The sequence below is a fragment of the Nipponia nippon genome, unplaced genomic scaffold (genome assembly GCF_047370975.1).
Source record: "Nipponia nippon isolate SJK-2023a ecotype South Korea unplaced genomic scaffold, ASM4737097v1 scaffold_2, whole genome shotgun sequence".
NCBI classification, from domain to species: domain Eukaryota; kingdom Metazoa; phylum Chordata; class Aves; order Pelecaniformes; family Threskiornithidae; genus Nipponia; species Nipponia nippon.
Window position 1 is genome coordinate 100,033,898 of NW_028262336.1, and position 25,602 is coordinate 100,059,499.

The 25,602-nt window shown below is 35.8% G+C and overlaps 1 protein-coding gene across 4 annotated transcripts in view; it reads left to right on the forward strand.

Annotated features, from left to right (window-relative positions):
* LRCH1 (leucine rich repeats and calponin homology domain containing 1) overlaps positions 1-25,602 on the forward strand; it is a 135,399-nt gene that overhangs the window by 87,382 nt on the left and 22,415 nt on the right. For 2 of the 4 annotated variants that reach the window (XR_015704702.1, XM_087757321.1), the window contains exons 10-18: positions 3,173-3,240; positions 4,294-4,380; positions 7,339-7,375; positions 8,073-8,186; positions 10,409-10,456; positions 11,692-11,764; positions 16,712-16,816; positions 21,243-21,352; positions 25,344-25,481. Coding sequence is in view for 2 of the 4 variants with exons in the window: in XM_087757321.1 (XP_087613447.1) it covers positions 3,173-3,240; positions 4,294-4,380; positions 7,339-7,375; positions 8,073-8,186; positions 10,409-10,456; positions 11,692-11,764; positions 16,712-16,816; positions 21,243-21,352; positions 25,344-25,481 (780 nt within the window). In the remaining 2 variants the exon portion in view is untranslated. The remainder of the gene's footprint in view (positions 1-3,172; positions 3,241-4,293; positions 4,381-7,338; positions 7,376-8,072; positions 8,187-10,408; positions 10,457-11,691; positions 11,765-16,711; positions 16,817-21,242; positions 21,353-25,343; positions 25,482-25,602) is intronic. The other 2 variants (XR_015704703.1, XM_087757322.1) reach the window with 1 other exon arrangement.

The window sequence follows — 25,602 nt, forward strand, 5'->3', positions numbered from 1 at the left end:
TTGTAGATGCTATAGGTGATAGGAAAGTGCATTTGAATAATTGTGTGTATATTTGTGTGTATAACAAAACATATATGTGTGTGTATATAATGAAGTATGTTAGAAAACACAAGTTATCCACAATAAGAAACTTTGAGATTATACCCATCAGTCTTTTTTGTATGTAAAGGTCTGGGTGCCACTTTAGTTTCCTTAAGATGTTCATTACTGAACACTGGTGCTCTGGATTGCTGGTCACACATGTCATATCGTAGGTAGTTGCTTAATCTGTTTGGAAGTGTTACTCTTGTCTTTCTGTCGTGGTTAAGGAGTACTTGCTTATCAGTCGTGGCATTTTCCTGGCATGTGGCTTCTTGTCAGGGAACTATCAAATGTGCTTTCTTTTTGAACTGTTTTTCATAATGAATGACCTTTTAGAAATTGCACTGTTGTGCCTTCTTGTCTGTTTTAATTTGTATTTTCCCCATTCGTATTGTCATTTACTCATTTTTTTTTCCTATTTGTGGCATAAGTTTAGTGGAATATGTCTAGACATATGTGTCCTACAAATCATTAGTGATTGCTGTTGCGTGGTAACTCATGAAATTCACTTGCTTTATTATATAGCAAGAGCTGCCTGATGAATTTATAAATTAAACGTAGTTAGGTAGACAGAGGAGTTTTTGAAAGATTCTAGAGAAATTTTGAGTACTTTTTTTTTTTTCTGTGAAAACTTATTTGCTGGATACTTTTGCTAGATCCTTTATAATGCAAACATATTTGAGAAATAGTGGTATTTTGTAGCATTCCTGTGGACATGATGTCTCCCCTTGATTTATAGGTCAGAAGAGATTATCTAGTGTGGATATTTTTAGACTAATTTTCTTCTTCTGTGGAGATTCTTAAGGGGTGCAAAGAGGCATTGTATCACTTCCATCTTCCATCACTTACAGAAAAAATGTGGCAGGAAGTAATAGTGGAAAGAGAAAGGATGTGGCCTTTCAGCTTCTTGGAAACAGACTTCTGATCTCTTTATTTGAGCAACCTTTTTGTTTTTTCTAGCAACAAAACTCTTGCCAAATCTTCTTCAGCTAGCTGCAGAGTCTCTGAGGTGGCAGCCACAGAGGACTAGCATTTAAAAACAAAGGGGAAAAAAAAAACCCTACCCTATTCCCTTTCATAGTTACTGAAGACATGTAGTTATCAGAAAGCTTTATTTACATAGTAAATACACGTTACTTATTATTTTTTGTTATTTACAAATACAAATGTGAATTCAATAGTGTTTAAAATGGCAATAGTGTACTGTCTCATTGATTATTAGGAAGAGTTATTTATAGTTGCTGGATGTTTAGAACACTACGCGTTATCTTATATTGGCTTGTTCTTTTGTGGCTTCTATACTAAAAGCTTCTTATTTTTAGATAGTTAAAATGTTAACAAATGATTGTAGGTTTCCTGCATACAAATTTTCAAGTGCGCACATTTGAGGTGAATGAACTAGATAAAAAGGGGATAGAATACTTTCATCTTCCTCTGACAAAGGAGTACACACATCCGAAGCTGACCATACATTATATTATGTACATATTTTGTATTTCCTTTCCTTGTTCTTCTCACTTCATCATCTTGATTTTCAGTAGTGTACCATTTGAAGACTATTCCCTTGGGAATGTCCTCTATCATAATAGTATCTGAAATAATGTGTTGTAGACACTGGTTCAGTAAAATATAAGTTACTGTATTGAATTTCAGTATAAGGATATTGCCAGAGTAAGCAGTTTAATTTCTTTTAATTTCAATATCATCTTAATATTATAGCAGTTGAGATCAGCAGTTAGTGACTTAAACAGGTAGTACATCCATTTTATTCTGAGGATTTTGAACTCAGGGCGTTTTCCTTCTTGTGCAGATTTCTGAGTCTGTTGTGTTGTTTGATTTATATTTAGTCATGTGCGAGAATGCCATTTGGGACAGTAGCGGGGTCTTCTAAAATTGAAATTCTGGTTAACCAAGCCATACATAAAAACAGTACAACTTGCAGTGCAAAAGAGGACTTTAGGCTTGGAGGATTTTGTAATTTTTCAAATGTTAGTCCTAATTTATATGGCTTTATTTATCTTATCTATATAATTATGCCCAGAGACTGAAGATCACCTTCTCAAATGACTGCTGCATTTTTGTCATCTTATGATATATCCCTTCTTATGGGAAAAATAACGTACTTCATTCCTGTAAGGAGAAGAAAAAGAAAAAAGAATGGCTTTATTCACCCTACCTGGGGAATGGGCCATCTTTGGGGAATGTTAGAGAAGCTGGTACACTCCTCAGTGACACATCTGGCAGAGTTGGATAGCATTTATTGGTACAGGGTGATGCGACTGGTGTGCCAAACACATGACACAAAAGAGGATAAGCCTTTTTGTTTTCTGCTGTTCATTCTCTACGAGTACAAATGCACATCCATTCAGAGAGCTTCTGTCTTTACTGGCAGCTGATCTACTTCAGTGTTCCTGCCTATCTGAGATGAAACAGAAAAGACCAAATGGAAGCATAAAAGAGAGTCACATTTCCTAATAAGTAGCACTTCATAGTTATAGGTAGGACAGTGGGGGCTCTAATTTATGCCTACATTGAACCCAAAGTAACTGGCTGACTGATATGAATTGTTGCATGCAGTTTTTGTTCTGATTTGTTTTAAAAAAAATTTATTCATGGCTGTTAAAATTCTCAAGTAGGAGTCCTGTTAGTAATTATGAATGAAGTACATAATTGCTACGGTTTGCATATTTGGAATTTCCTTGCTCTGTAAACAAATCCGGCTGCGGGAGAAGAGCAAGTAAGAGGAGAGTTAGGGATGTGCTTAATTGAAGCATTGTTTGCCTATACTAGAAAGGCACAAATGAAATCTGGGACATAGAATAAAGAATTCTCATGCTGCTTGACTTTCTTTTTACAGTTAAAGGAGGGTAAGGGCTGTTGACCTCAATAAAATCTGAACAGTGAATAGAAGATCTTATAATCAGTGTCTTAAAAGGGGGTAGAGTGAGGAGTGGAGCAGAAGTGTTGGATTACTTCAACTATCCACCCTAAACTGTTACATAAATTAGGTCAGTGCTGAGTCCGAAAGCAAAATTTATCTGCCTACTTAATTGCAAAGTTCAGTTCTCAATATCATTTTGTCTGCTTACAGAGCAGAGCAGCAGAGTGTGATGAATTACTGAGAATAGAAGAGGACACACAATGGCAAACAGACGAATTGTAAGTATTTTTTATGTATCTATAAGTAATTAGCTGTGTCATTTAATTAGATTGACCAGAACGGACATTTCCTTATCAGTTAATAATTTTGTAGACTTGTAGGCATGACAGAAGTACAGCCTTGCTCTTTGTGTGTGCTCAATATTTTACACGTTATTGCTGAACAGAGTGGATGTTATATTACAACTAATTTGTATGCACCAGTAATGTTGTAATATTTTTTACCTATGTAGAATGCAAGCTTTTTAACTAAGTATTTTCATATTTAGTCTGGCATTGGTAAAAAAGGTTTTTATTGAAATTTGTAAGATCTAAACTTAATGTACGTTTTAAAAAATGTAATCTAATTGGAAAACATCCTTCATTCTTTTTTCTTCTTTTGTCATAATTTTAACCCTGAAGCAATCATTAATTCATAGGCATTAATTCAAGAGCAGAGCAAGTGAACATCAGTTGCTGAGGAGAGTGCATAAGCAAAAGGGATTTAGCATGACAGTGTACTGTGAAGTTGTCAATAACAGAACAGTGGAATACTATATGATTTAAAAACAAAAATTGAAGGAAGGGAAGTTATTCTGAAAGAGCCTTATTGGCAGAACTAACAGGTGATTGTGTTTCTAAGCCTCAAAAAGAATTACAGATGTTGAAAAGCAAAAGAAAGCATGCTGGTCCATTAAAAGAATCATATTTAGTACTTATGTTAAAACAACGTGTGTGATGAGTGCAGTTAATGAGTCAAATATTGGTAAATACATTTTGAATTTTAGAAGTCAGTTTTATTGAAATGCTGAAAGTTTTAGTTCATCACATTTGTTTGTGTATGTATGTATTGGGTTGGGGGGCTTTGTTAAGGACAAAGTGCTGGAGAATTTTTTCAGAAGAAACTCTTTCCATAAATTCAGCACGTACTACTGTGCACAGAGGCTGGTTTTTTTGCCCCCTTTATAGTATTCGCATGCCAGTTGGAGGATACAGCTCACAAAGTGAAATTCAGACTACCCTTGATAATTGCTGTTGTACCTCTTTTTTTGAATGTTTTTTTTTCTGTTATAGAATAAATTCATCAGAAGAGCAAACTATTGATCTAGCAATGATAGAACAACTAAGAGAAGCAGTAGATTTATTACAAGATCCCAACAGGTATGCTTACAATAGCTGGTGTCTTAATGTCATGTATTTAATTTTTTTGTGAATAGCTTTGGAGTTCTTCTTTAACTGATTAATTGAAAGTTCTCTGGAGTTATGAGGTGCTTTGTTAGCATACTGATGTTTTTCAGGAGGCGCTTAGATAGTTAAGAAGGAAACTTGCATTCTCCCTCTGAGTATCTAGGCAAGATTCCCAGTAACTTAAGAAGGATTTCAGGTTTAAAAGAAACCTAAATTTAGAGGTGGAAACACCTCCTAACCATTCATCTCGTGTACACTACTGTGATTTTCTGAAGTTTTGTCTATGATAGTCACATTTCTTCTAGGGGACTATAAACTTTACTTACTAACGCTTGGTGTATTTTGTGGGAATTGGAGAAGGTCTTCTGGCCCAGCTTCATCCCACCTCAATGGAGCACATAAAGGAGACCTGAATTAGTGGTGGAGTTTCTGTAGTCTCCCTCTGAAATCAAAAGCAGAAAGAGAAAGAGGCAGCTAGAGGAAATTATTTAGATTTCCCCTGACTACAGAAGGCAAGGTTTTATAATTTAGGTGCCTGCTTTAAGTGGCTACAGTCTGGTGAAATGACCCTGGATCTGTGAATAAACAAAGGAATAAGTATTTAAAAGAAAATAAACGCTTGTCCTACTGAAAAGACTGACAAGAGTGGTGTAGGTAGTTCTGTCCAGATGCTTGCTATTGCTTTTCTTTGTGTAACCACTTAAGTTTATTTCAAGACTAGGTAACTCATTTTTCTTCATTACTTCTATGAGGTGGCTGGTTTAGAGCTTAATTTCTCTGAAGACTAGAAACTTCCTTGTCATTTTGAGCCTAAAGTATCCTTGTTTCTCCTTCCTCCCTTGGCCAGTTCACTGTAGCTGTTTGTTCTTGCAACTACACTGTTCTTTAGTTTAAATGCCGATTTTGATACCGCTTTTTCACCTAGCAGACCTTTGTACTTTTTAGGACAGAAATTCACTCCTGTTAGTGTTTCTAGAGAGACAATTATCTCTCTTTATTTTGAATCATATAAAGAATACTTGAATTCTTGAATCATATACTAAATACTTGAATCACAAGTATTTTTACTTAACGAAAAGTCGTACAAATTAGGAAAGCTTTTTAGTTCCTGTGGTTTCTGTGAGATAGTATACCATTGCTTCTGCACCTCGTATGAGGCTTACTACTTTGTGGGAGAAGTGTTGCAATTAAAAAAGGAAAAAGTCTGTTTTGGAAAAAAACAACATTAAAACAATTTCAGTTGTTAGCCTTATAAATGTTGTTTTGTTTTTTTGTCAAACATTGCCCCAATATTTCATGTATATTTAGTTTTCGGTATTAAAAAGGGCAATAAAATACAGAAGATTAATCTGTTTCTCCTTACATATTCAGATGTGCTTTCATTAGTAACACTACAGTAAATTTGAAATGTGGCTTTTAAAAATGGCTAATCATGACATGCATGTCTGTATTTTTCTACTGTTTTTTTACATAGTGGGTTGGTTTTTTTTGTGGCTGCACTTACTTTTTCTAACCTTAAAATATGAGTATTTATTTTTAGTTTACTGAGCGCTATATAAACTTTTCAGTGTATGTCTTCTGTATGTTAACTTACAGACTTACCCAGCAAGATATACTGGGTGCCTAATACTTGCCAAATGATGCTGTAGACTTTCAGTCCTCTGGGCCATGGGTTCCTCATCGCTGCTTTTATAATTACTGGTTTACATGGCGATTTGTTATATACTTGCATTATATAAAGCAGTGTGAGAAAATTTTGGGTTTGATAGTGAGTAGTTTTTGTGTCTTTATCCAGACCCACAAAGGAATTTAAATGCTTCCATTGCTCCTTAGTTTAAGATGCACGAAAGCCTTCATGTGCTTTTAACTTAAAATGTAAAAAATTAGCTTTCCCCAAGGAGGTTTCCTTTGTAACTCTAATCACCTAGTCAGGATAACTTAATTGAAATAACTAACTAGCCAGAATTATCCTTATCTCACACTGAAGTCCACTTAGGAGTTAGAAAGAGAAACCACTGTAGGGGCTGAAACAGTAGGTGATGCTGACACACCTAACATGCCCTGACTGGAGTTCAGTGTAGAGCATATCAATTGGAGCTATTTTTGCTAACTAATATGACTGTTAAACTTGTAAAATGCTTGTCTAGTTACTGTTGTCTTAGTGTTCTGCAGTTTCAAATCTGCATACCCTATGTGCACATAAGCAGCATTTCAGTTCTGGAAAGGAAAAAGATTTCAGACTCAACTTTTTTCAGTATTTTCAGATGTTTGTTTCAGATCTCTATATTCCCTTTCCTGTATTCACTCCTCTCAGGTCGTTGTCTGTTGTGAATTTATTGTTGCACTGCTTTATTTTCATCCACTGTAAATTAATATCTAACCAGGACTGTGACTTCTGTTTGAACACAGGGTGCTAGAAGTTGGATATAGAAATCTACAGTCTTCTAGATAATGACATGGTTGTTGGTAGTAAACAGGTCCTCTTGTTTTGATACAAGCCATTGCTCAGTGTGACATTTGGCAGAGGAAAGCGTTAACATTGCTTTGACTGAACTAGTGATAGTGAAGCATCAGGAGGCATTTCAAAAAGTTGTTAAGAGATAACACTGAGCAGGTTAGAACCATGACTCTAAAAGCATTTCATATAACCATTTGTTTGAAATTAAATACTGAACAGAATGGTTACCAAAGCTATACCCCAGTGCGATGTTTCTATTTCAAACCTTGCAGATTAAGCATGGATATTTCAGAGAGCAGTGGTGTGAATCTGTATCCCAAGGAACCAGCAACAGCTTTAGAATTTCAGGAGTCTACAGTAAAGTGTGTTTATCTACCCTTTTTTAGAAAAAAATAATGCATTTGTTAGATTCATCATATTCAAGTTTCTACACAATGAATTACATATTTGCACTTGTTTATCTTTCTATATAGCGGTCAAATGCAGATGGAGATGTCTTCCCTTGGTCAGGTACGTTAATGACTGCATTATTACAAAATATTTGGGGGGGAGGGAGACAGGAAATGAACCAACAATTTCATCAATTATTGATCTATCAAGTAGGGAAGGGAAAAAATTAGTAGGTTGGAGGACAAAACTAATTCTTCTTTAATATTTTTATGGAATTATTTTTATTTTTTTATATTTTTATATATAATTTTTTTCTGGGTTTATCAGTTACTTTTTCATCTTAGTTTGTTTTTCCCCCGTGTGCGGCTTTCATGTATGCCAGTTCATAGCTCAGCCATGCATACTCATCTACCATCCCACCCTCCTATCTCCCTGTTCTGCTGTAGGAAAACAGTACATTCATTAAGGATAACCCAAAAATATTGGGTAAACTAAAAATTAATGTTTTCCCAAAGCACTGTCACTGTAGTTGCAGAGAGTATATGAAGTATGATTTGGAGTTTTACAGTGTGATATATGCTGCTTATTATTTGATCTGTATTCTGACTGGTGAACTGGTATTCTTTATGATGTACTTTGTTTAGATTTACATTATGCACCTGTTAGCACTGGAACTGCAAATATATAGACTTGCTTACTTCTTTGTTCACTTTTCATCACAGTATTTGTAAGAAATACTTCTGAGGTAATGTTATGCAGAAAAAGATACAGTTTTATTTCCAGTGATACACGATCTAAAGAGTTATTTATCTTACAGAGAGAAAATGCTGAAGAGGAACTAGAATTTCAGAGGAGGAGGGAGTTGATTATGGAGAAAGCAAAGCCTGAAGTGAGAACTTTTGAACAGGGTGAAAAATGGTCGTTGAGTCAGGTATGGAGGTGTCTAGATGCAAAAGTGTGGAAACATTTGGAATTGATCATTGCGTTCTGTCAATTTATGTGGAGATAATAGTGGGTTTAGGCCCATTGGGTTTTGGTTGGTTTTTTTTTTTTGGCCTTAGCATGAATCTCAAGGCTTGGCTGTAAATGGGAAGTTGATTAAGACCTATATCTCAGGAAAAAACAGATATAATGAAATTAATACAAGTCTTTTCTTCCAATAAACACTATTGCAGTTGCAGTGGTTGCATTTCTCAGGAAAAAATAAGTCACTTCAAAGTTATATCTTCAATAAATTGAAACACCTGATTCCTCTTCCTCCCTCACCCCAAATACTCTTGTTGTTATATAAGCTGCTAAGTTTTTGTTAACAGCAGTATTTTTAATGTGTTTAATATTACAGACTGTATATAGGTTGAGAAGACAGTTTTAAAGTTTCAAAAATATTTTAAGTGTTGTGTACATTGCAATGATCCAGAAATGAAGAACTATTAAAAAAATCGAATTTAAATATTTGGCGCATATGTTATTACTTCAGAACTTGTTTGCATAGGGATTTTTGTGACTACTCTGGCAAGAAGATTCTGAGAAAAAAATTACATAATGTTCTGTCTATATTGGTAGTACCTTAATATGGTCTGTCTTATCCAGGCATAGATTGAACCTGGTTTATCTTGATGCTTTTCAAATATTCTTATGTATAATCATCATTACTGTCAGATAGTCCTATGATATCCTTGTGATTTTGTTAGTCTTAATTTTGTCTTTGTTTTTTCTTTTAAATATCAAATTAAAAAAAAAAAAATTGGTTCATCTCTTCCATTATATTGTTGTGCGTTGAGGTTACCACACTTTATTTGGCACAGTTCTTACTACATTGCTGAGATTAACAGATAAGGCTAATTCAGTGTCAAAATGTGTGTGGTCTCTGTATTTTGATGAATTGTTTAACAAGGACACTGCTGATTCACTTTTAAGAACCTTTTAAAAAGAAGAAAGAAATCTTCCTAAACACTTGTAGAGGGCCTGATCTGGACTGTGTTATGCAGGTGAAAGCACTAGGTACGTTCCATGAAATGGAAACATATCTTGCAAGAGCAAGTTTTTAATCGTGCTGCATTCTGTGTAGTACAGTAAGCATTTATGTTACTACTTGTGTTACTAAATTACTTCAGTTTAGCATAAATTCACAATTCTGACTAGTCACCTGCATGCTGTGAGAGAGATTAGACCTGCAACGTAGGCATAACTAGCAGGTCTGTCACAAGAACTTAGTCCCCCAGCACAGGAGTGCTCAAGCGTGCGAGTCCCCAGGTACAACTGGCGGAGATCAGAGGAGTAAGATTTCTTTTTGTTCATTCTAGGTAATACACTGGTTGAGGTAATACTGTGAAAGGTGTCTAAAGCTGAAGAATTTTTTTTTTAAGCTTGAAAAGTAGCCAAAAAAGGTCTTGAAGCAAAATGGGTGTGTCATCTTCCTTCCCATCTTGCTAACTTTTGGAAAGCTATGTGACTGTTGGGACCAAGTGTTCCCAGTGCCATCTTTTATTTTTGTTTCCTTTTTTATTGATTAAAAAAAAGCTGGTCCTAAGGAAAAGATTTTGAATTGAATTACAGTTTGGTTGTTTTTTTTTTACTTATGTCAACTGTGTTTCTGCTGAGTTATGATTGATGCAGAATTAATGATTGTATTTCATATTTATTAATGTGATTTACATGTTTCCAATTTAACCATAGCAGAAGTGGTAACAAAAGGTATGTTATACTGCAATTATAAAATTAATTGTTGACGGAATACTTCTCTTCAAATCTGTATAAAAAATAAATTAAAAAAAAAATCTATATTTGCATATTAAATTCTTGCTGATAGTTTAATTACAAAATCTGTGAGAAAAAATTGGATACTGCATTTGAACCAGCAAACATTAAAATCTTATAAATGCAGTTATAATCGCTTAGGATTGAAACTAAAAAATCAATCACAAATCTGCAAATAATTTCCACAAGGTTTTTTTAAATGTTGTTCAACTAGCAATAAAAGATAAAAGTATTTTTTATACATGAAAATTAATTGTTTCAGTGAAAAAAAGAATTAAATGTTAATGTGTATTTGAGTATCATGAGTAAAATATTCTGCTGTGGTGTATGTAGTTGCTGAAATGGTCTTTTTTTTTTTTTTTTTTTTTTTTTTTTATTCTCCCCCCAAACACACAGAATGATCTAATTGTTTGGAATACAAGTGGGCAAACCTCTCACAATGAGGTAAGATGCTAGGTGCCACTTGTTTGTCTATTGTATGTTTTATATGAATGGTTCATATACTAAATGAAACCCATAATTGAATATCACAGAAAACATGACTGAGCTCATCAGTAATGGCTATGTGGTTTATTTGGCCTGTGGTTTATTCTTGTAGTCTTAAGGATTTACTAGGGTATAAAAATACACTTTCTGATAAGCCTGTTTCTGAGTTATGTAGTTTAGTATAAAACTTTTTTTTTTTTACATTTTTTTCATTCTGCCACATTTTCTTTTTTTGAGTTTTCCTGGTTCCACAAGAGTTTCTGTGGATTTCAGCGCAATTTCTTTTTGCACAGTTGTGTCATGTCCTTGATTAGTTTTCAGAGAGGAGTTGGATTTTATTGATCCTTTTGCTTTCACAGCGCGAATCTCAGCAGAAGGTCAAAAGGGGAAACTGTAGGGAGCTTCTTACAGAGATTTTTTTTTTTTCCCCCCCTTAGTATTTTCTGTGCAGAAACAGGGCTTCTCCCTCTACATTGCACTGCGTATGAGCATCTTACAAATTCATGAGCACCCAGCCACCTTCCACCAGTCTTGGTGATGGGACTCCTATAGTTACTGGCTCCCTGAGGAATCACTTTTTAAATAGGATTCCCATTATGCAGTTTGGCTATGGGACTCTTTCTATGTTACCATTGATGGTATGATGATCATACCTCACCTTCTCCTGCATGCGGCTACTCCATTCTTCCTGCTGCAGGTGTTAGCCTAGTTCAGGGTCAAGGGCAATCCTGCTCTGAGGTGTATACTTAATTTCCTCTTTTCTGCTTTTTAAGCAGAAATTCAGTGTTGCATGGAAAATACCATGCGGAACGGTAATTAGTTCTGTGAAAGAAACAAAGGTATCTAAGGAAAAAACATATCTTTGTTTTGTTTTTCTAAATGTACTATGCCACAAAAATGTATGTTTGATGGAACCAAGTGATTACATGGGAGAAAACTGAGAAATAATCGAGCTTATTTATAGCTTGGGGGAATATCTTGTAGTCTTTGGTCAGAAATTCATCTTTTCCAGCAAAGGAATAGGACAGAATAAAAAAGGGAGATTATCATAGGTTTGAGGCTATATTGTGATCAGATTATGGTGGAATAGTTGTAGTGTGCAGTGTTGTTAACTTTTGCATTTTATACAGTCAGTTATGCTGAGATATTTTGGATGTTACTCTTACTTAGATTTATGTTCTTGAATTACACAGAACAAGGATAAAAGCCCGACAATGTCTCCTACTACAAATGCCACAATCCCTTTTGGCCTGAAGCCACGATCAGGTAATGTGGGAAAGAAAATTAACCAATCTGTGTGTACTTTTTTTTTTTTAATTTTTACATCTGTGTTATTAATAGATAACTGTATTTTTTTCCCTTAAGAAGGCAGTGATGGAACATTTTCTGTACAACAGTTAGAAGAAGATTAGAACATTTTAAGGTTATAGGTTTGAATCAAGATTGAATTTGTAACAAGTATCTGTTTGGCACATTATATGTGGATCAATTTTCATCCCTTACTAATAAATTAGGTGTTTAATAAAATTATATGTATGTATGTTTAAAAAATATGTGTGTATGTATATACATACACATATTTTATACATGCATACATGTATATCATCTGTGCTGACATACTAATTGAAATATGATTTTTGCTTCATTGGTATGTACTGATGCAGTTTAAATTCTGTTGAATAATATACGTGAATAATTAGGCTTGTTTGGAAAACACTTATGCATTACTCTGAAAATTGCTCATTGCAATGAGTCTTTCAGTAGTTATGCTTGTGTAAGGATCAAGCTATAGGAAGATTAGATGTTTACTTCAGCCAGCAGCTGAGTTTAATGAATTTGCAATGCATTAAATCTGCGTAACCATCAATCTTTTAACAAGCAGCAGTTTATATATTACAAAAAAACCCCAACCCCCCCAAAAAAAACCCTATTGATGTATTTGAGCGCTTGGATAACAGCTTCTTTTAAAAACAGGATTAGCTACAGAAATAAACTCAGGTTTTGTCTTCTCTGTGCTGAGGTAGTCAATACTGTTAAGTTATCTCGCATCACCTCTAAAGAATAACCATAGGTTTTTCAGTATATTTCAGTGTCCTAAGACTAATTCTGGTTTCTCACATTCACCATAAATGCTTTTAATCAAATGCTGGTAAACCACTACAAGCTTGTAGTTTCCATAACAAAATCTCTTGGCAATAAGGGCAGCAGTTTCACATTTGAATGTTTAAGAAATTGTACCCATAGATTTGTTTTTTTAAAAAAAAAGTTTTAAAAAGCAAAGAAAATGGTATTGAACCAACCTTGTTTCATGAAGAGGATATTTTAATTTTCTCATGTAGTTATGATATACACTTTGACAGGATCTGTTCAGTTGCATTTCTTTGTTTGTTGGACTGTTAAACTCTCGCTCTATTCTTATATGTTCCTGATGCTTTAGAGATGTTGTTATTCCTCTATATATTTAAAGTATGGGTTAAATGATGGGCAAATGGGTCCTTTCAGGATTTGGAAAAAATAAAACATTGAGTAATATTGCACAGTCCGGTGGCAACATTGCGATAACACTGTTAGGAGAAAGACATGTGAAGGCAAATGGGCGCGTGCCGTGTTGCTGGTTTCACAGGCTGTACCCTGTGTTCTGCTGAGCTGCCAGTGAAATCTGCTGCCAGGGACTGCAAGCAGCGTTGTGGGAGAGAATGCAAGTCCGTGACTTCTTGTTCGAGTGTTAGATTAACATGTGCTTCTGAATCTTGGTACATCAGTGCGCCAAGATGTCCTGTACTTAATGACTGTAATGGGTCAGGGCAAAATAGCCTAGTGAATCTTTTTTTTTGGAGGATTTCTAGGAAGACTGGATTGCAGTGGTTGCAGTCCTTCGCAACAAATCCTCCAAGTCACATGATGGAAGACCAGATGTGCACAACTCCTACAGTTCTTCCCCTGACTATATTGCAGCTGTGTATAGCCTCATTGAATACCAAAGTCAGTTGGTTATAATCTGTTGATTTTTCTGCACTGTACCAATACAAATTCATATATTTGAATCACTTTGAGTATGCCAGTACTATAGTGTCTTTTGGTTACAGCTATGGGTTGCAGAAAACTTGATAATCTGAATTTATTTTCCTTTCCATATCACACACTACAGAGTCACCGAGCTAGAGCCATTACTGCACAATCTTTCACGTCATCACATCCAGTTTCAGTCACGTTGCCTTAAATTTATACCATGGTAAGGCAGGGGAATTTGACAATATTAAAACTTTAGGTCCAACTTCAGATAAAAAGACAGTATATTAGCTATGTAGCACAACGTAACAAAATGAAACCTTGCAAAGGAGTACTGAAGCTCCATACTGTTCCTTCTCCTGCTCCCACCCTAGAATTGCTCTAAAAGTAGTATTAAAATTTGTTTTGCTAACACATGAGAATAATTTACAGATAGTAGTAGTACATGACCGAAAATACTGGCATGTTTGTGAATCCTGCATGTTTTTCCTGTTAAAGCTAGTTAGCTTGCCATGTCTCTAGTTTCTTCCCTGTATTTCCTTTAAAACTTTGTGCAAGTTTTGTGTGAGTTTGAAGCATCCTATTCACTGGCTGAATTTGTACTTGTTAGTTATATACTGCTTTATTGCCCTAGAGCTGAGCTAGTCTAGGGGTCCAGCAATTCTTGATTCAGGAAGGTTTTTCAGCACAGTTTGTAGTTTATTTTCATAGCTTTTTTCATTTAAGTTCTTCATAACCTTAGGGGAAACCTTAAAACTTATTGGAAATGGGTCACTGTGTTTCATAGTTTCTGCTGAACAAGGTGACAGCAACACAGACAAACAAAAAAAATTGTGCCTTCAGAGGCTAAAAGAAGCACTGACAAAACTCAAAGTCACAAAGCAGTTTGTATTGTGAAAAGCTGTTCCCTTGCAACTGTTTACTTAGCATAATCTTACTTGTGAATCCAGTTTCTTCATTTTTGGTAACTTGTAGAGGATTTGAAGCACAGCGTTAGTATCTGTCGACATGCTTGCGTCACTGTCTTTCAAGTTTGTTGCAACACATAATGATCATTAGAACTTGACAGTATTTTTCCCTCTTTTGAGTGCTAGTTACTGTTGGTTTTTTGTTTTGCTTTGTTTTTTATCTCTGGATATTTATTCCTTCCATTTGTTTTCTTCCCAAACTGCATTTTCTGCACCTTGGAAGATAATGAGAATCCTAATTGCCAGCATAATTAAAGACTGTTTATCATTTGCGATAAATCTCTATTCTTTTACCAGTGTTGACTCTGCTCAGAGTTTAAGTTGTGCTGACTCTCAGGTTCCACCAATCTGGTGTCCTAATAGCCAGAAGCAGTAAACGGGCTTTGGAAAAAGGCATGGCTAAAGAGAGAGAGCTCTTAAACAGTTGAGTGTGAAGGGAAGTTCAAGGTGAAGTTTTATACGACACTGTCTGAATTATCATCATGTTAATGCAGATTCCAGAATTGTGGGAAGGAGAAAGTCTATGTGATTAAGTTCTTTATGATTATTAATTTGGAATGGTATGAAATAGGGGCTTTCTGTGCTTACTGAAACGTTACCTTGGACTTTCTTCTAATATTAAGTGGTTTTAGCTGCTTTTTGACCCATACAGTAATTTTAAATTGATTTAGGGTTCTGGTTTAGCATTTAGAGTGGAGGTAGTTTATAATCTCCAGTTTAGTTTGAGGAGCATGAATGTTGCTCGTGTGGGGGATTCAGTAGATAAAACATGGAAATACACGTAGGAAACCAAGAAATGAGGGAGTTCATAATTTTTGTGGCAGAAGTGGTAAGGAATATTGTGATCAGATACAGGAGAATCTCATTAAGGAGTGACATCATTGTGAAGGGCAGAGAAGGAGAGATTTAAATTCTGTGTCAGAATATGGAAACCGGTGGGAAACTTTGAAAGGACGATGTGCTGAAGATAAGCAGGGAGGAGATATTTTAAGGATATCAGTGTCCAGTTCTGAAACACTGTAGAATGGAGGTTTGAGGAAAGCTTGGGCGGAAATCCTTGCCACAATCAAGACAGGAGACAGAAGTGCAGAGTAGATGAGGTGGGGAAGGAATAAAAATGTCTGCTGAAGGATTTGAGGAACAGATAAGAGGTGTTATCATGACTAGTTGAAGGAGAGAAGGCAGAATGGATGGAGAATAGGGACTGTATTGCTGTACAAGTTTACCTCTGTAATGAGCTGATGGGTGGTCATGAACTGTAGGCATGACATGCTTTTACAGTCATCTGGTGAATAGTCTGCAGACTCTGCTGCAGCTTCTGTGGAAATGTGCAATTTTGCATGCTTTAGGGAGCCCAGTTGGATCATGACTGAATTTGTGTATGTTAGAAGACTGTCTACAGTGCAGGTTTGCCAAGGCTTGTGGTGCAAACTCAGGATCACCCTTCCCTTTGGAGGTATTGTATGTCTGTTTTTGTCCCTGGAAAGTCTGTAAAAGTTGCGGAGGACCAGGACTTTCCTAGGATGGTGGGCACATTGTAGGTTTGGACTTATGGCTGGAGGAGTCAGCAAGAAGTAAAAGTAGTGCTGCATGTACTATCAAGTGAATTAAAACAAAAGGAAAACATCTGTAGTACATGTATTTACAGAACATATTTCAACAGAATGAGAATCCAAGGGGTAATGTAGTTGCTAGTTATCAAAATCAGCTAGGAAGTTGTAATGTAATAATATTTTCATATGGATGTGTAAATTTTCTTTGTCTTTGGGGGAGGAAGTGTTCTTATTACATAGTTACAAAAAATACTAAAATTCTTATTCTCTGAACTTTTCATTGCTGAAACTTCACAGCTGGTATCTTTACCTTCTGATTCAGAGTCAAGGTTTTTGTCAGGCTATAATGTAAAATCTGTGGGTACTTTTTCTTAAAACTTGGTTGTAAACAAGTTGTGTGAAATGCTATGGTTACAATGGTCTTGCTAAGCTTAACAGCCTTAACTGCGCATATAATGTATGATTTGCAAGTACTAACATGTAACTTTTCGTTCTTTTTATTCTGCACCATCTTTCATTCTTTTCTCAAAAACTACACATTTTGTATTAATCACCTTTGAATTGCATCTTCGTCATTACCATACAATCCTAATGCCATGTATGAAATGCTGCTGCCCCCTTTTATTCCCCCCTCTGGTCCTTATACTGCCATGGTTGGACTGGCTGTCACTCCCCTCCAGCAGACCCATCCCTCAGTCTTCCTCCTATCTCCTTCAACACACTTACACAGGCACAAACATGGGACAACTTTAGCTACAGTATCCCATCTGAAGGAGACAGTGACAATGGTAGGTGTTCCATATATAATTTACTTAATTTTGTGTTTTCAGAAACCTGAATATATGGCAAATGCCCCATGTGGCTAAGGATGAAAGACAGTACTCTTGAGGGGATGTTTATAAGACTGAATACCTCGGAGGATGCACGTTAATTTACTGTAGAATATGTAGTATCAAAAGTAAATGAGTGAAGACTGTCACTGTTTTCAAGTCTGGCAAAACAACTTTTCCCATGATATCTGCTCCAAGAACTATTTCCCATATAGGTTTATTTACTTGCTTTACTTTCAAGGGTTTATAAAAGTTATACTCAAACAGCAATTAATTTTGCTACTGTCTTTTCTGCCTTTTTTTTTTGATAGATACTGACTGTTAATAAAAATATCCCGCTCCCATCTGCAGTTATTGATGCAGGTGCATAAGTAACTTAATTAGAAGAGGAATCCATGAAGAAACAAAGCTGAAACAATCAGCTAAGCAAAAACAGTCATTTCTGTCCAACAGAAACTGTTAGTAAGCTGTCAAACTTTTCTGTGCATAGTGAAGGCCAGGTACATTAGTGGACTTTCTTACTGCTGCTTTTATTTTGTTTTTCTCCAGGGTGTTATTGTCATAGTACATTGAGTCATGGCACTAATATGCAAAGTGGGCCATGTTTGGGCTATCAGGGTCTTATGCTGCATTAATAGTTAAATGTCAGATGGAAGAAACAGAACCTAGACAATTACACCGTTTATAAATATTTGATAGGCAGATGTATTTTTTAAAGTAGAACTGTTGTTCTTCCACTTGCCCCAAATTAGAAGGGTGTTTAGGTATTAGAAGGCAATGAAACTGTCAAAAGCATCAGATTGAAACCAAGACCGCAAATCTTGAATGGTAAATGCCAACATTTAGTTTAGAATGCCTGCGTTCTTAGTTCAGGCCATTACTTGACAATGCTCGCTATTGCCACAGTGTTCTTGATTATAAAACCATAAAAGACAGCACGTGTAAGGAATCAGCTCTGTAAAGGAAATGAGTACGGAATATAAGAATTGTGATAACGGTAAGTTGAAAAACTGAATTTAGTTCATGATGGTATGAAGCTAACTTGATGTTTAACTGATGAATATTCTAACAGAGAAGGCTAGAGGTACTTCTGTCAGTGTAGAATTTGATCTATGTTAATCTAGATTTGTTACCGTTTTACTCTTCTAGATGAAACGAGCAGTACAGACTAGCGTGTGCTTGTGCATTTGGAACACAAATGTCTCGTGTCATTCAAATCTTAAGCCAAGTACAAATATTAGTGTTTATTACCTTGGGCTGTTACAACAGAAAACTGCTTTTACAACTATGTTTGTTTGTTTGTTTGTTTTTTTTAACCAGGACTGTTGCCTTTCTGTTTAGAGTTTATTATCTGGGGCTAAGGTTGTTGTCTAAGGTGTATATTCCTATGGTAGGAAGTAAAATGGACCAGAGACCATTCTCTGGCACTGAGGTTAGTTGGCACAGCATGATTCAAATCCATACGTGAGCACTCTTACTTTCCAAAACAGGATGGCTGCATTTAAGCTGCCTTTGGGGAATGTCCTTTGCCTGTGCTATTCCTCAAGCTATACCTAGACATTGCGTAGAAGAGAGGTGGGTTTGCACCGACCAAAACTGTACCAGGGAGCAACAACGTTAACAGTATCAATCCCTGCAGCCCAGTGCTGGGGATCCATGCGCTAGTCCTGTGTAGCTTGCTAGCATAGGTGTAGCCTTTGATATAAAAACGCCATGCATCAATGTAGCATCTTAATACTTCGTATCATCTTTAATGTAACTATCCGGCAACAGCTCTAGGAGGAGCTAAGTCCAGAATTTCTGGGAGGTTATGAGGCTTGGAACAGACAGGTCTCCCAAGACCAGTGTCCATACCATTGTGGAGGCTTTGGTTTAGCAAATGACTCTCTCTAACTTCACTGTTACTTAAATTTGGACTGAATAAATTAATCAAAGAGAAATCTAACTATAAACTTTCAGCCTGACTTCAGCTCTGCCCGTCATTACTCCAGCCTTCTTTTTGTCTATTATTTTTAGAGTCAGGTGAAATCATTTTGTTGTTTACCTGAAGGATAATGTTGTCAAACTAAGTACTCAGGCCACTGAATTCCTTGATGTGCTATAAATAGTGCACCTATGTGCATTGTAACTGAGTACAAAAATGAACATTTTCACAAGGAAGTTTGTCCTTGACTGTGATATGTTGAATACATATCGTGTTATTAACTATTACCCATTTAACTTGTTCAGACTTGTACAAAATACTTTTTAAAAAAATTATTGGAACAAACATTACATAATTACCTTGGTTGACCATGGGTTCAAAAAGCAGAAACTCGCTCTTGGAAAGAGTAGAAAATAGACTTTCAGGTGTGTGTGAGGTATGGGCTCCCCTTGCTGGAAAACGTGTGTAATGCAGAGAAGCAGGCAAGAGTCAGGACTGCCAGAACTTCCTGTATTAGAACATTTTTCTTTAAATTCAGTAGATAACTGAAACTTTTGTAACTAATGCTTTTGAGTGTTTGGGGGTTTGTTTTGTTTTTTAATCAATTAAACTTATTTTACCTAGAAACTTTTAATTGTAGTTTCCCACTGCCTTGAGATTAGCCTGCCTTTTTCCTTGTGGTGGAATGTATGTGTCATTCATGAATGGAATTGAATAAGTAATGTTGATATTTACTTTTCATTAGCAGATGTTTGTAGTCTGAAATTGGAAGGGAGTAGGTCTTGGGACATTCACGTTGACTTAGCAAAGGCCTAAACAAAGATAGCTGTGGCCAAACTGAAGGAAGCCCATAATAATAGTCTGATACTTGCAAAACTGAACATAAATAGGAACTAATGCTTTCGTAGAGAATTGTTTGAAATGTTGCTGCTGCTAACAAAGCTACAGTGGCATTTAAATACCATTTAAATATGGTGTTACTCTTCAAGCATGGTTTTATCTAGGTATTTCATCTGCGAGAGGCAGCAAAGCTCAATTATTAGAGTTGTACAATGAACTATTTCTAAAATGAAAATCTCAGAAATTACAACTACAGGTTTTAATGAATGTGATTGGAGATTTTTATTTCACCTCTTAAAAAATTTAGGAGCAGTCTGCAACAAATTGTTACAGAGTTGCTAATGCAGAAATTTTCATTCAGTACAATTGTGGAGTTTAATAGAAGTCCTGAGTAAGAGTTTTTACACTTTGAAAGCTTGGGAGTTGATTTTTTTGTTGCTGTTAGAGCCATCCTAAACTATATGATTACTGTATGATTTATTAAATAACATTCTAGATATTTCTAATTGTTTAATTTTCACCATATATGTGAGAATATATATCAGAAATTTACCAATGTATTACTTAGTTTAAAATTATCTAAATCAGTAGGTAATGCTTTTGAAATGGCATGGTTAAATCAGTTACATGAATTGTTACTCTTCATAACAACAGTAGCTACAGCTGTTAACAGCCTTTGTATGTTTGGGTATGTGCAGTCATAGTTATAGATATGCCTCTCTACAAAATGTTAAGAAGCACGTATCTGTTGATACACTGCGCTTTGGAAATAAATGTCCTGTTGCATTCAGCAGAGAGGCGGGAACGTAATAATACCAAACACTTCTTTCTTTTAAGCGGTATCATTTTCCATAATAATCAAGCTGGCCTACAATTTGAATGGCAAACAGGTGACAGTTGCATTTTGAGAGTACATCATCTTGTTATTCCAAACCATTCAAAGCAGTCATTGATCATGAAAAAAGGAAGCGTAGAGGTGCACGTATGCAGAGATTTCATGTAATTATTTCAAGGAACTATATGTGGGCAAAGTGATACAGGACTGGTGGGAGGGAGTACTGTGAAGAGTTTGTGCAATGCTACATTTGCAATACAACTTTTTAATGTAGGCAGACTTACTGAATGGCTAAGCCTGCCTACATAAGTCTTTGTTTGGTGGGTGGGGTTCTTTTAGTATAGCCTTATCTAGTAAGCCGTTTGTCCTGTGTAGGAAGATGCTTGTCACAGCTTGTTACACAACTGAGCATCTTGTAGGAGAGAGTTTTACTTAAAAGAATAAGAGGTGTTTTCTGCCATGTTAGAGACAAAGTTTTGTACAGATCAGAATCTCTAAGGGACGGTGCTGGTGCTTAATCATCTGACAAAACTGCCTGTTGAGATTAGGGTTTGGTTGAAAAATTATCCACTCCACTTATGGTACATGATGCCATTCAGAGCAATATCCAGAAAATATCCATTTAGGATTGTAATCCAAGATCAGATTTTTCTGTCCTCCTGAGGACAGAGAAATTTTCTAACAGTTTTTGCTGGAGGCACTGCCTAAGGATTTTGCTTCATTTAGAAATTAATAAATCAAGGTGTTTGTTTTTAAACTAAAATATGTCTTTTTTAAAATCATAGTGTTCTTAAGACCACAAAGAAATTTGGAATCAATAGACCCACAATTTACAATTCGAAGGAAAATGGAGCAGATGAGAGAAGAGAGAGAGCTTGTGGAACAGCTACGCGAGGTATGTGTTGGTAGAATTAATTCGTGCTAATGGAATGTATTTTTTAATTTTTCTTTGGGAAAGTTGTCTAAGTAGGAGAATATTAAAAAGGTTAAATGAGGCAATATTACTTCTGCAAATTACATTGATGAGACTATTCCTGAAGTACTTTATCACGGTCAGATGTCTGTACTTCAGGAAAGATTTTGTAAAAATGGGAAATAATAATGGAAGTTACCTGAATGACATACAGCTAAACAGCATGCCTTGCACTGATGGAATTAAGAATTAATTTAATTTCCTCAGAAGGGATGAAGTAATCACTTAAGAGGTAGAGAGGTCTAGAAACTATTTCCTAACAGCTGGAGGAGTCTTCAGTCTAGCAAGATAAAGCAGATAACTAATGCTTGAAACAACTTTCTTAGAAATGAAATGAATATGTCATCACTTGAAGATCTGAATATACAAGATGGTTTCCTGATACATTGTCTTGAATACAGAAGCTAGAGCCTGATGCAAAAATTTCTGCATGTGGTTATGTAGGGTCTGTGTTACACAGCCAATACCGAGGTAGTGCTGTTTGTGTGACACCTATTCGTGTCAAAAAAAAAAAAAAAAAAAATTACAGCCTTTGCTGCAAGGACTGTTATGAGCTTGAACCTATCAAGGTTTCCAGTTATGTCGTGTTACCAACAGAAGAGATGGTACCGTTGTGCTCCTAAATGCAGCACAAATCCTGAAAGTGTGGTAGGCGACACTGATATCGCAACTGAATTGCAAGATTATTTTGTCTTGTGTCATTAGCATCATGGAATGACTAATTCCAAAATTATTCATTGATTTTAAATAATGTGTCTTGTATTATTTAATTTTAAAGCAAGAGGATTCACTTTTTTTTCTCCTTACCAAATAGTGATTAAAAGGCGGGTTGTTTAATGTAAAACTATGAGGCCTTTTAGATCTTCATTCTCTTACCTCAGTCTGGATTAATTTTACTTTGTCTTGCTGAATTTTTGAACAGAACAGATCTTGTTGACGATTCAGCGTAGTTGACTGAATGTAGTATATTACCAGTTCTAAACTTGGATGGTGCCAAAAGGACAAGATGCAGGAATTACATGAGACAGACTTATTGGTAATGGAGAAGAAAATGGAAGTAGCAGTAATAAACTGCAGTAGGATGTAGTTCTTCTGCGAGTAGTCTAGCCAGCAGCATCAATGCAGCTTTTTACATTTCTTTTAAGAGTTACCACAAGTATGTAGCAAGTCCCCAAGTAATTGTTCCTAAAAATAATGTCCTCAATGTTCTTGTGCATTAGTTCAGCTAATCCTCACAGTGAAAAGCAGAACAAGGTTATTTACCACATCAGACATGATCATGGAGACTTAATAAGGATCTCTCTACACTGTGTTAGTATTAGGTATTACCAGTAATACTGGTTTAAGGTGTAACTGACCTTTAGCTCCATGCACTATCTTTCTTTGCCCTCACCCTGAAGCACTGTGTCCTGAAATGGAAGTTCTGTTTTCTCTTGTGAGAAGTTTGATTACAAGTCAAGGAGTGGTGACAGGAGCTAGAAGACTGGCCCTGTTTGGAAGTACATAGTGAGATTTTTCGAATTAATAAAGTTGACACTGGTATACTGGGTCCTTTAGTGAGAGAAGCAGCCTCCAGACGATCTCATTATGTACTGTACAAGAAAATAGCCCAGAACATGTAAGTCATAAAGTTCGTGCTTACTGAATGAACATATCTGTTAGTATATTTTGCTTTTGAATTGTTTTATGGTATGTTAGAATTTAGTGAGACTCCACAGAACCTGCAGCCTTAACCGAGTTGGGCACTAAACAAGAAGGAACAACTATTACAGTACTCGGGTTCCTTATTTAGAGATCTAAATGCTCAGTTACCTTTAGCTCAACCACTTCACATGAGCCATATATTGTGAGAACACTGGTGTTTCTTCCATACATTCCTCCCTTTTCTTTAGAATAGTGTGTTTTTACAGAAATTGTTCCATTTCATAAAACTTTTTCTTCAAAGACATACTTATTTTTCCTCCATTTGAGCCATTTGATTTTTGTATACCTCCATGGGCACTTCAGACAGTTGTCATTTTGAGAGTAATTCGCCACTTACTCTTGAGCAATAGAGTCTAGCGAGAAATACTGGTTGATTTTTGTCACTCAAAGGTCAATAGTGTTGGCATGCTAAGTGGAACAAATTGTCTGCTGGTGTGGTATGGATGATTTTGAAAAAGAGAGCAGTTCTTCAATGGTGACAAAATTGAAAGAGAATTGATCCACTTCTTGAAGTCTTCAGTTTTAATTAAATCTAATCTGAAACCATGAACTGGCATTGAAATAGTGTTGTAGGTGCACTGTGTTAATAAAAAAAAAAAAGCACCCTGATCTATACAGAGTAGTCTCCCAACAGGCAAATCAGTTTATTAAGAGAAGGAATTTTTAATTCATTAACTTATATAAACCTGTTTCTAACAGATGTGGAAAAAAGTCTCAAAATATATTCTTAATGTATAAATTTCTGTACATATATACCAAAAATGTTTTCTAATGTATGAATTAATCCAAGGTGAAAGCAAAACATATTAGTACACGTGATGCACTCCCTCATTTGGCACTTGTGAGACCATACATGTGAGTACTTGAGTAGTGTGTCTAGTAAAAGAAAAACTGGGAAAATATAATGAAACCCCAGAGTGAGTTCAGTGGAGGCTACTTCATGGTGAGGGCACCCAAACAAAGGATGTATGAGGAAGAAGCTAAGAGCTGGATTTCTTTCGCTTGGAGAAGAGAGTGCTGAGAATATCACGACTGTCCTCAGCTGCCTGAAGGGTAGTAATAGAGAAGATAAAGCCAGGCTTTTCAAAGATGCACAGTGAAAGAATGAGGGCCAGTGGCACAAGTTGCAGAGAAAGAAATTTTAAGTAGCTATAAGGAGAAAATTCTTTGCAATAAGGGTGGTGAAACACTGAACAAGGTTGCCTGGAGATGCTGCGGAATCTCCTTCCTTGCAGATGTCCAGAACTTAACTAACCGAGGCTCTGATCTCATTTCAAATTTGTTAGACCAGGTGACCTTCAGAAATCCGTTCCAACTCTCCTTCGATTCTAAAGAGAATAGTCTATTTTCATCTAAAGCACCCAGCATAGATTGAGGTAATGTATTAACAGAGAATAATGACATTAAGGAGGTTCAACTAGGAATAAGAAATATCTATTTTAAGATAATGGAAGTAATTCTCTCTGAGAGTTCATCTCAGAGTTATCTCTAAGTATAGTGTTGGAATGTTTTCAAGATTGGAGCACAATATAGGAAACTCATCATATGTAACAATCTTATTGTAGGGTTTTTTTCCTGGAAAATTCTCAAATATTTTTAAAATACTTTATTTTGCAATATTAAATCGTTTTCAATGAGACTTCGGTTTTACTTAACAAGTATCCAAAAATTCTCTTTCAAATCTGAATGTTTTGCCTTGCCTTACCTGTCTTTCTGATCACTCTAATGCTTCCTAAGTAATTTTTAGGCTACTGGGGAAAGATTGCCTGTTACTCTTTGCTTGTACAGTGATTAACACAATGTAGTTCTGATTCAAAGTGCTGATGATAAAAAATCTGAGATGCATAAGTAGAAGACTTGAGGAAATGGTGAAAGGAAGGAGCCACATGTAGTGCAATCATGTGGCTAATTGCATGCATATGTGGTTTTATATGTATATATAAAAATAAATGCATATTATGACAGCAGCATTTGAAGTGTTGAGTTCTTTTAAAGAAGTTTACATAATTCAGTGACCAACATAGGGTAGAGAGGGTTCGTTTTTAGTTTTTAAATAATTAGTTATAAAAAGGTAGTATGTTTCTTGGTAAACCAAATCTCCAAAACTGGCTATGTGTCTACAGCATGGGAGAAGATGAGGATACATATTCTCTTTTTTCCCACTTCATCCATTTCTATATTAAAGTGTGTCTGTGTTATTCATTTGCAGAACATTGAAACAAGACTAAAGATTTGTTTGCCTGAAGACTTGGGGTCTGCTCTGATGGATGGTGTAGTTCTCTGCCATTTAGTAAATCATGTTCGTCCTCGGTCTGTGGGAAGTATTCATGTACCTTCACCAGCAGTAGTAAGTTGAATGTTTCTTGTTATATTGCAGGGGGCAGGGAGGAACATTTAAAAAATTACTGTTTTATTACCAAATGATATTTGGTTACATAAAACAGTTGCTGTTCAATGAATGTTCTTTG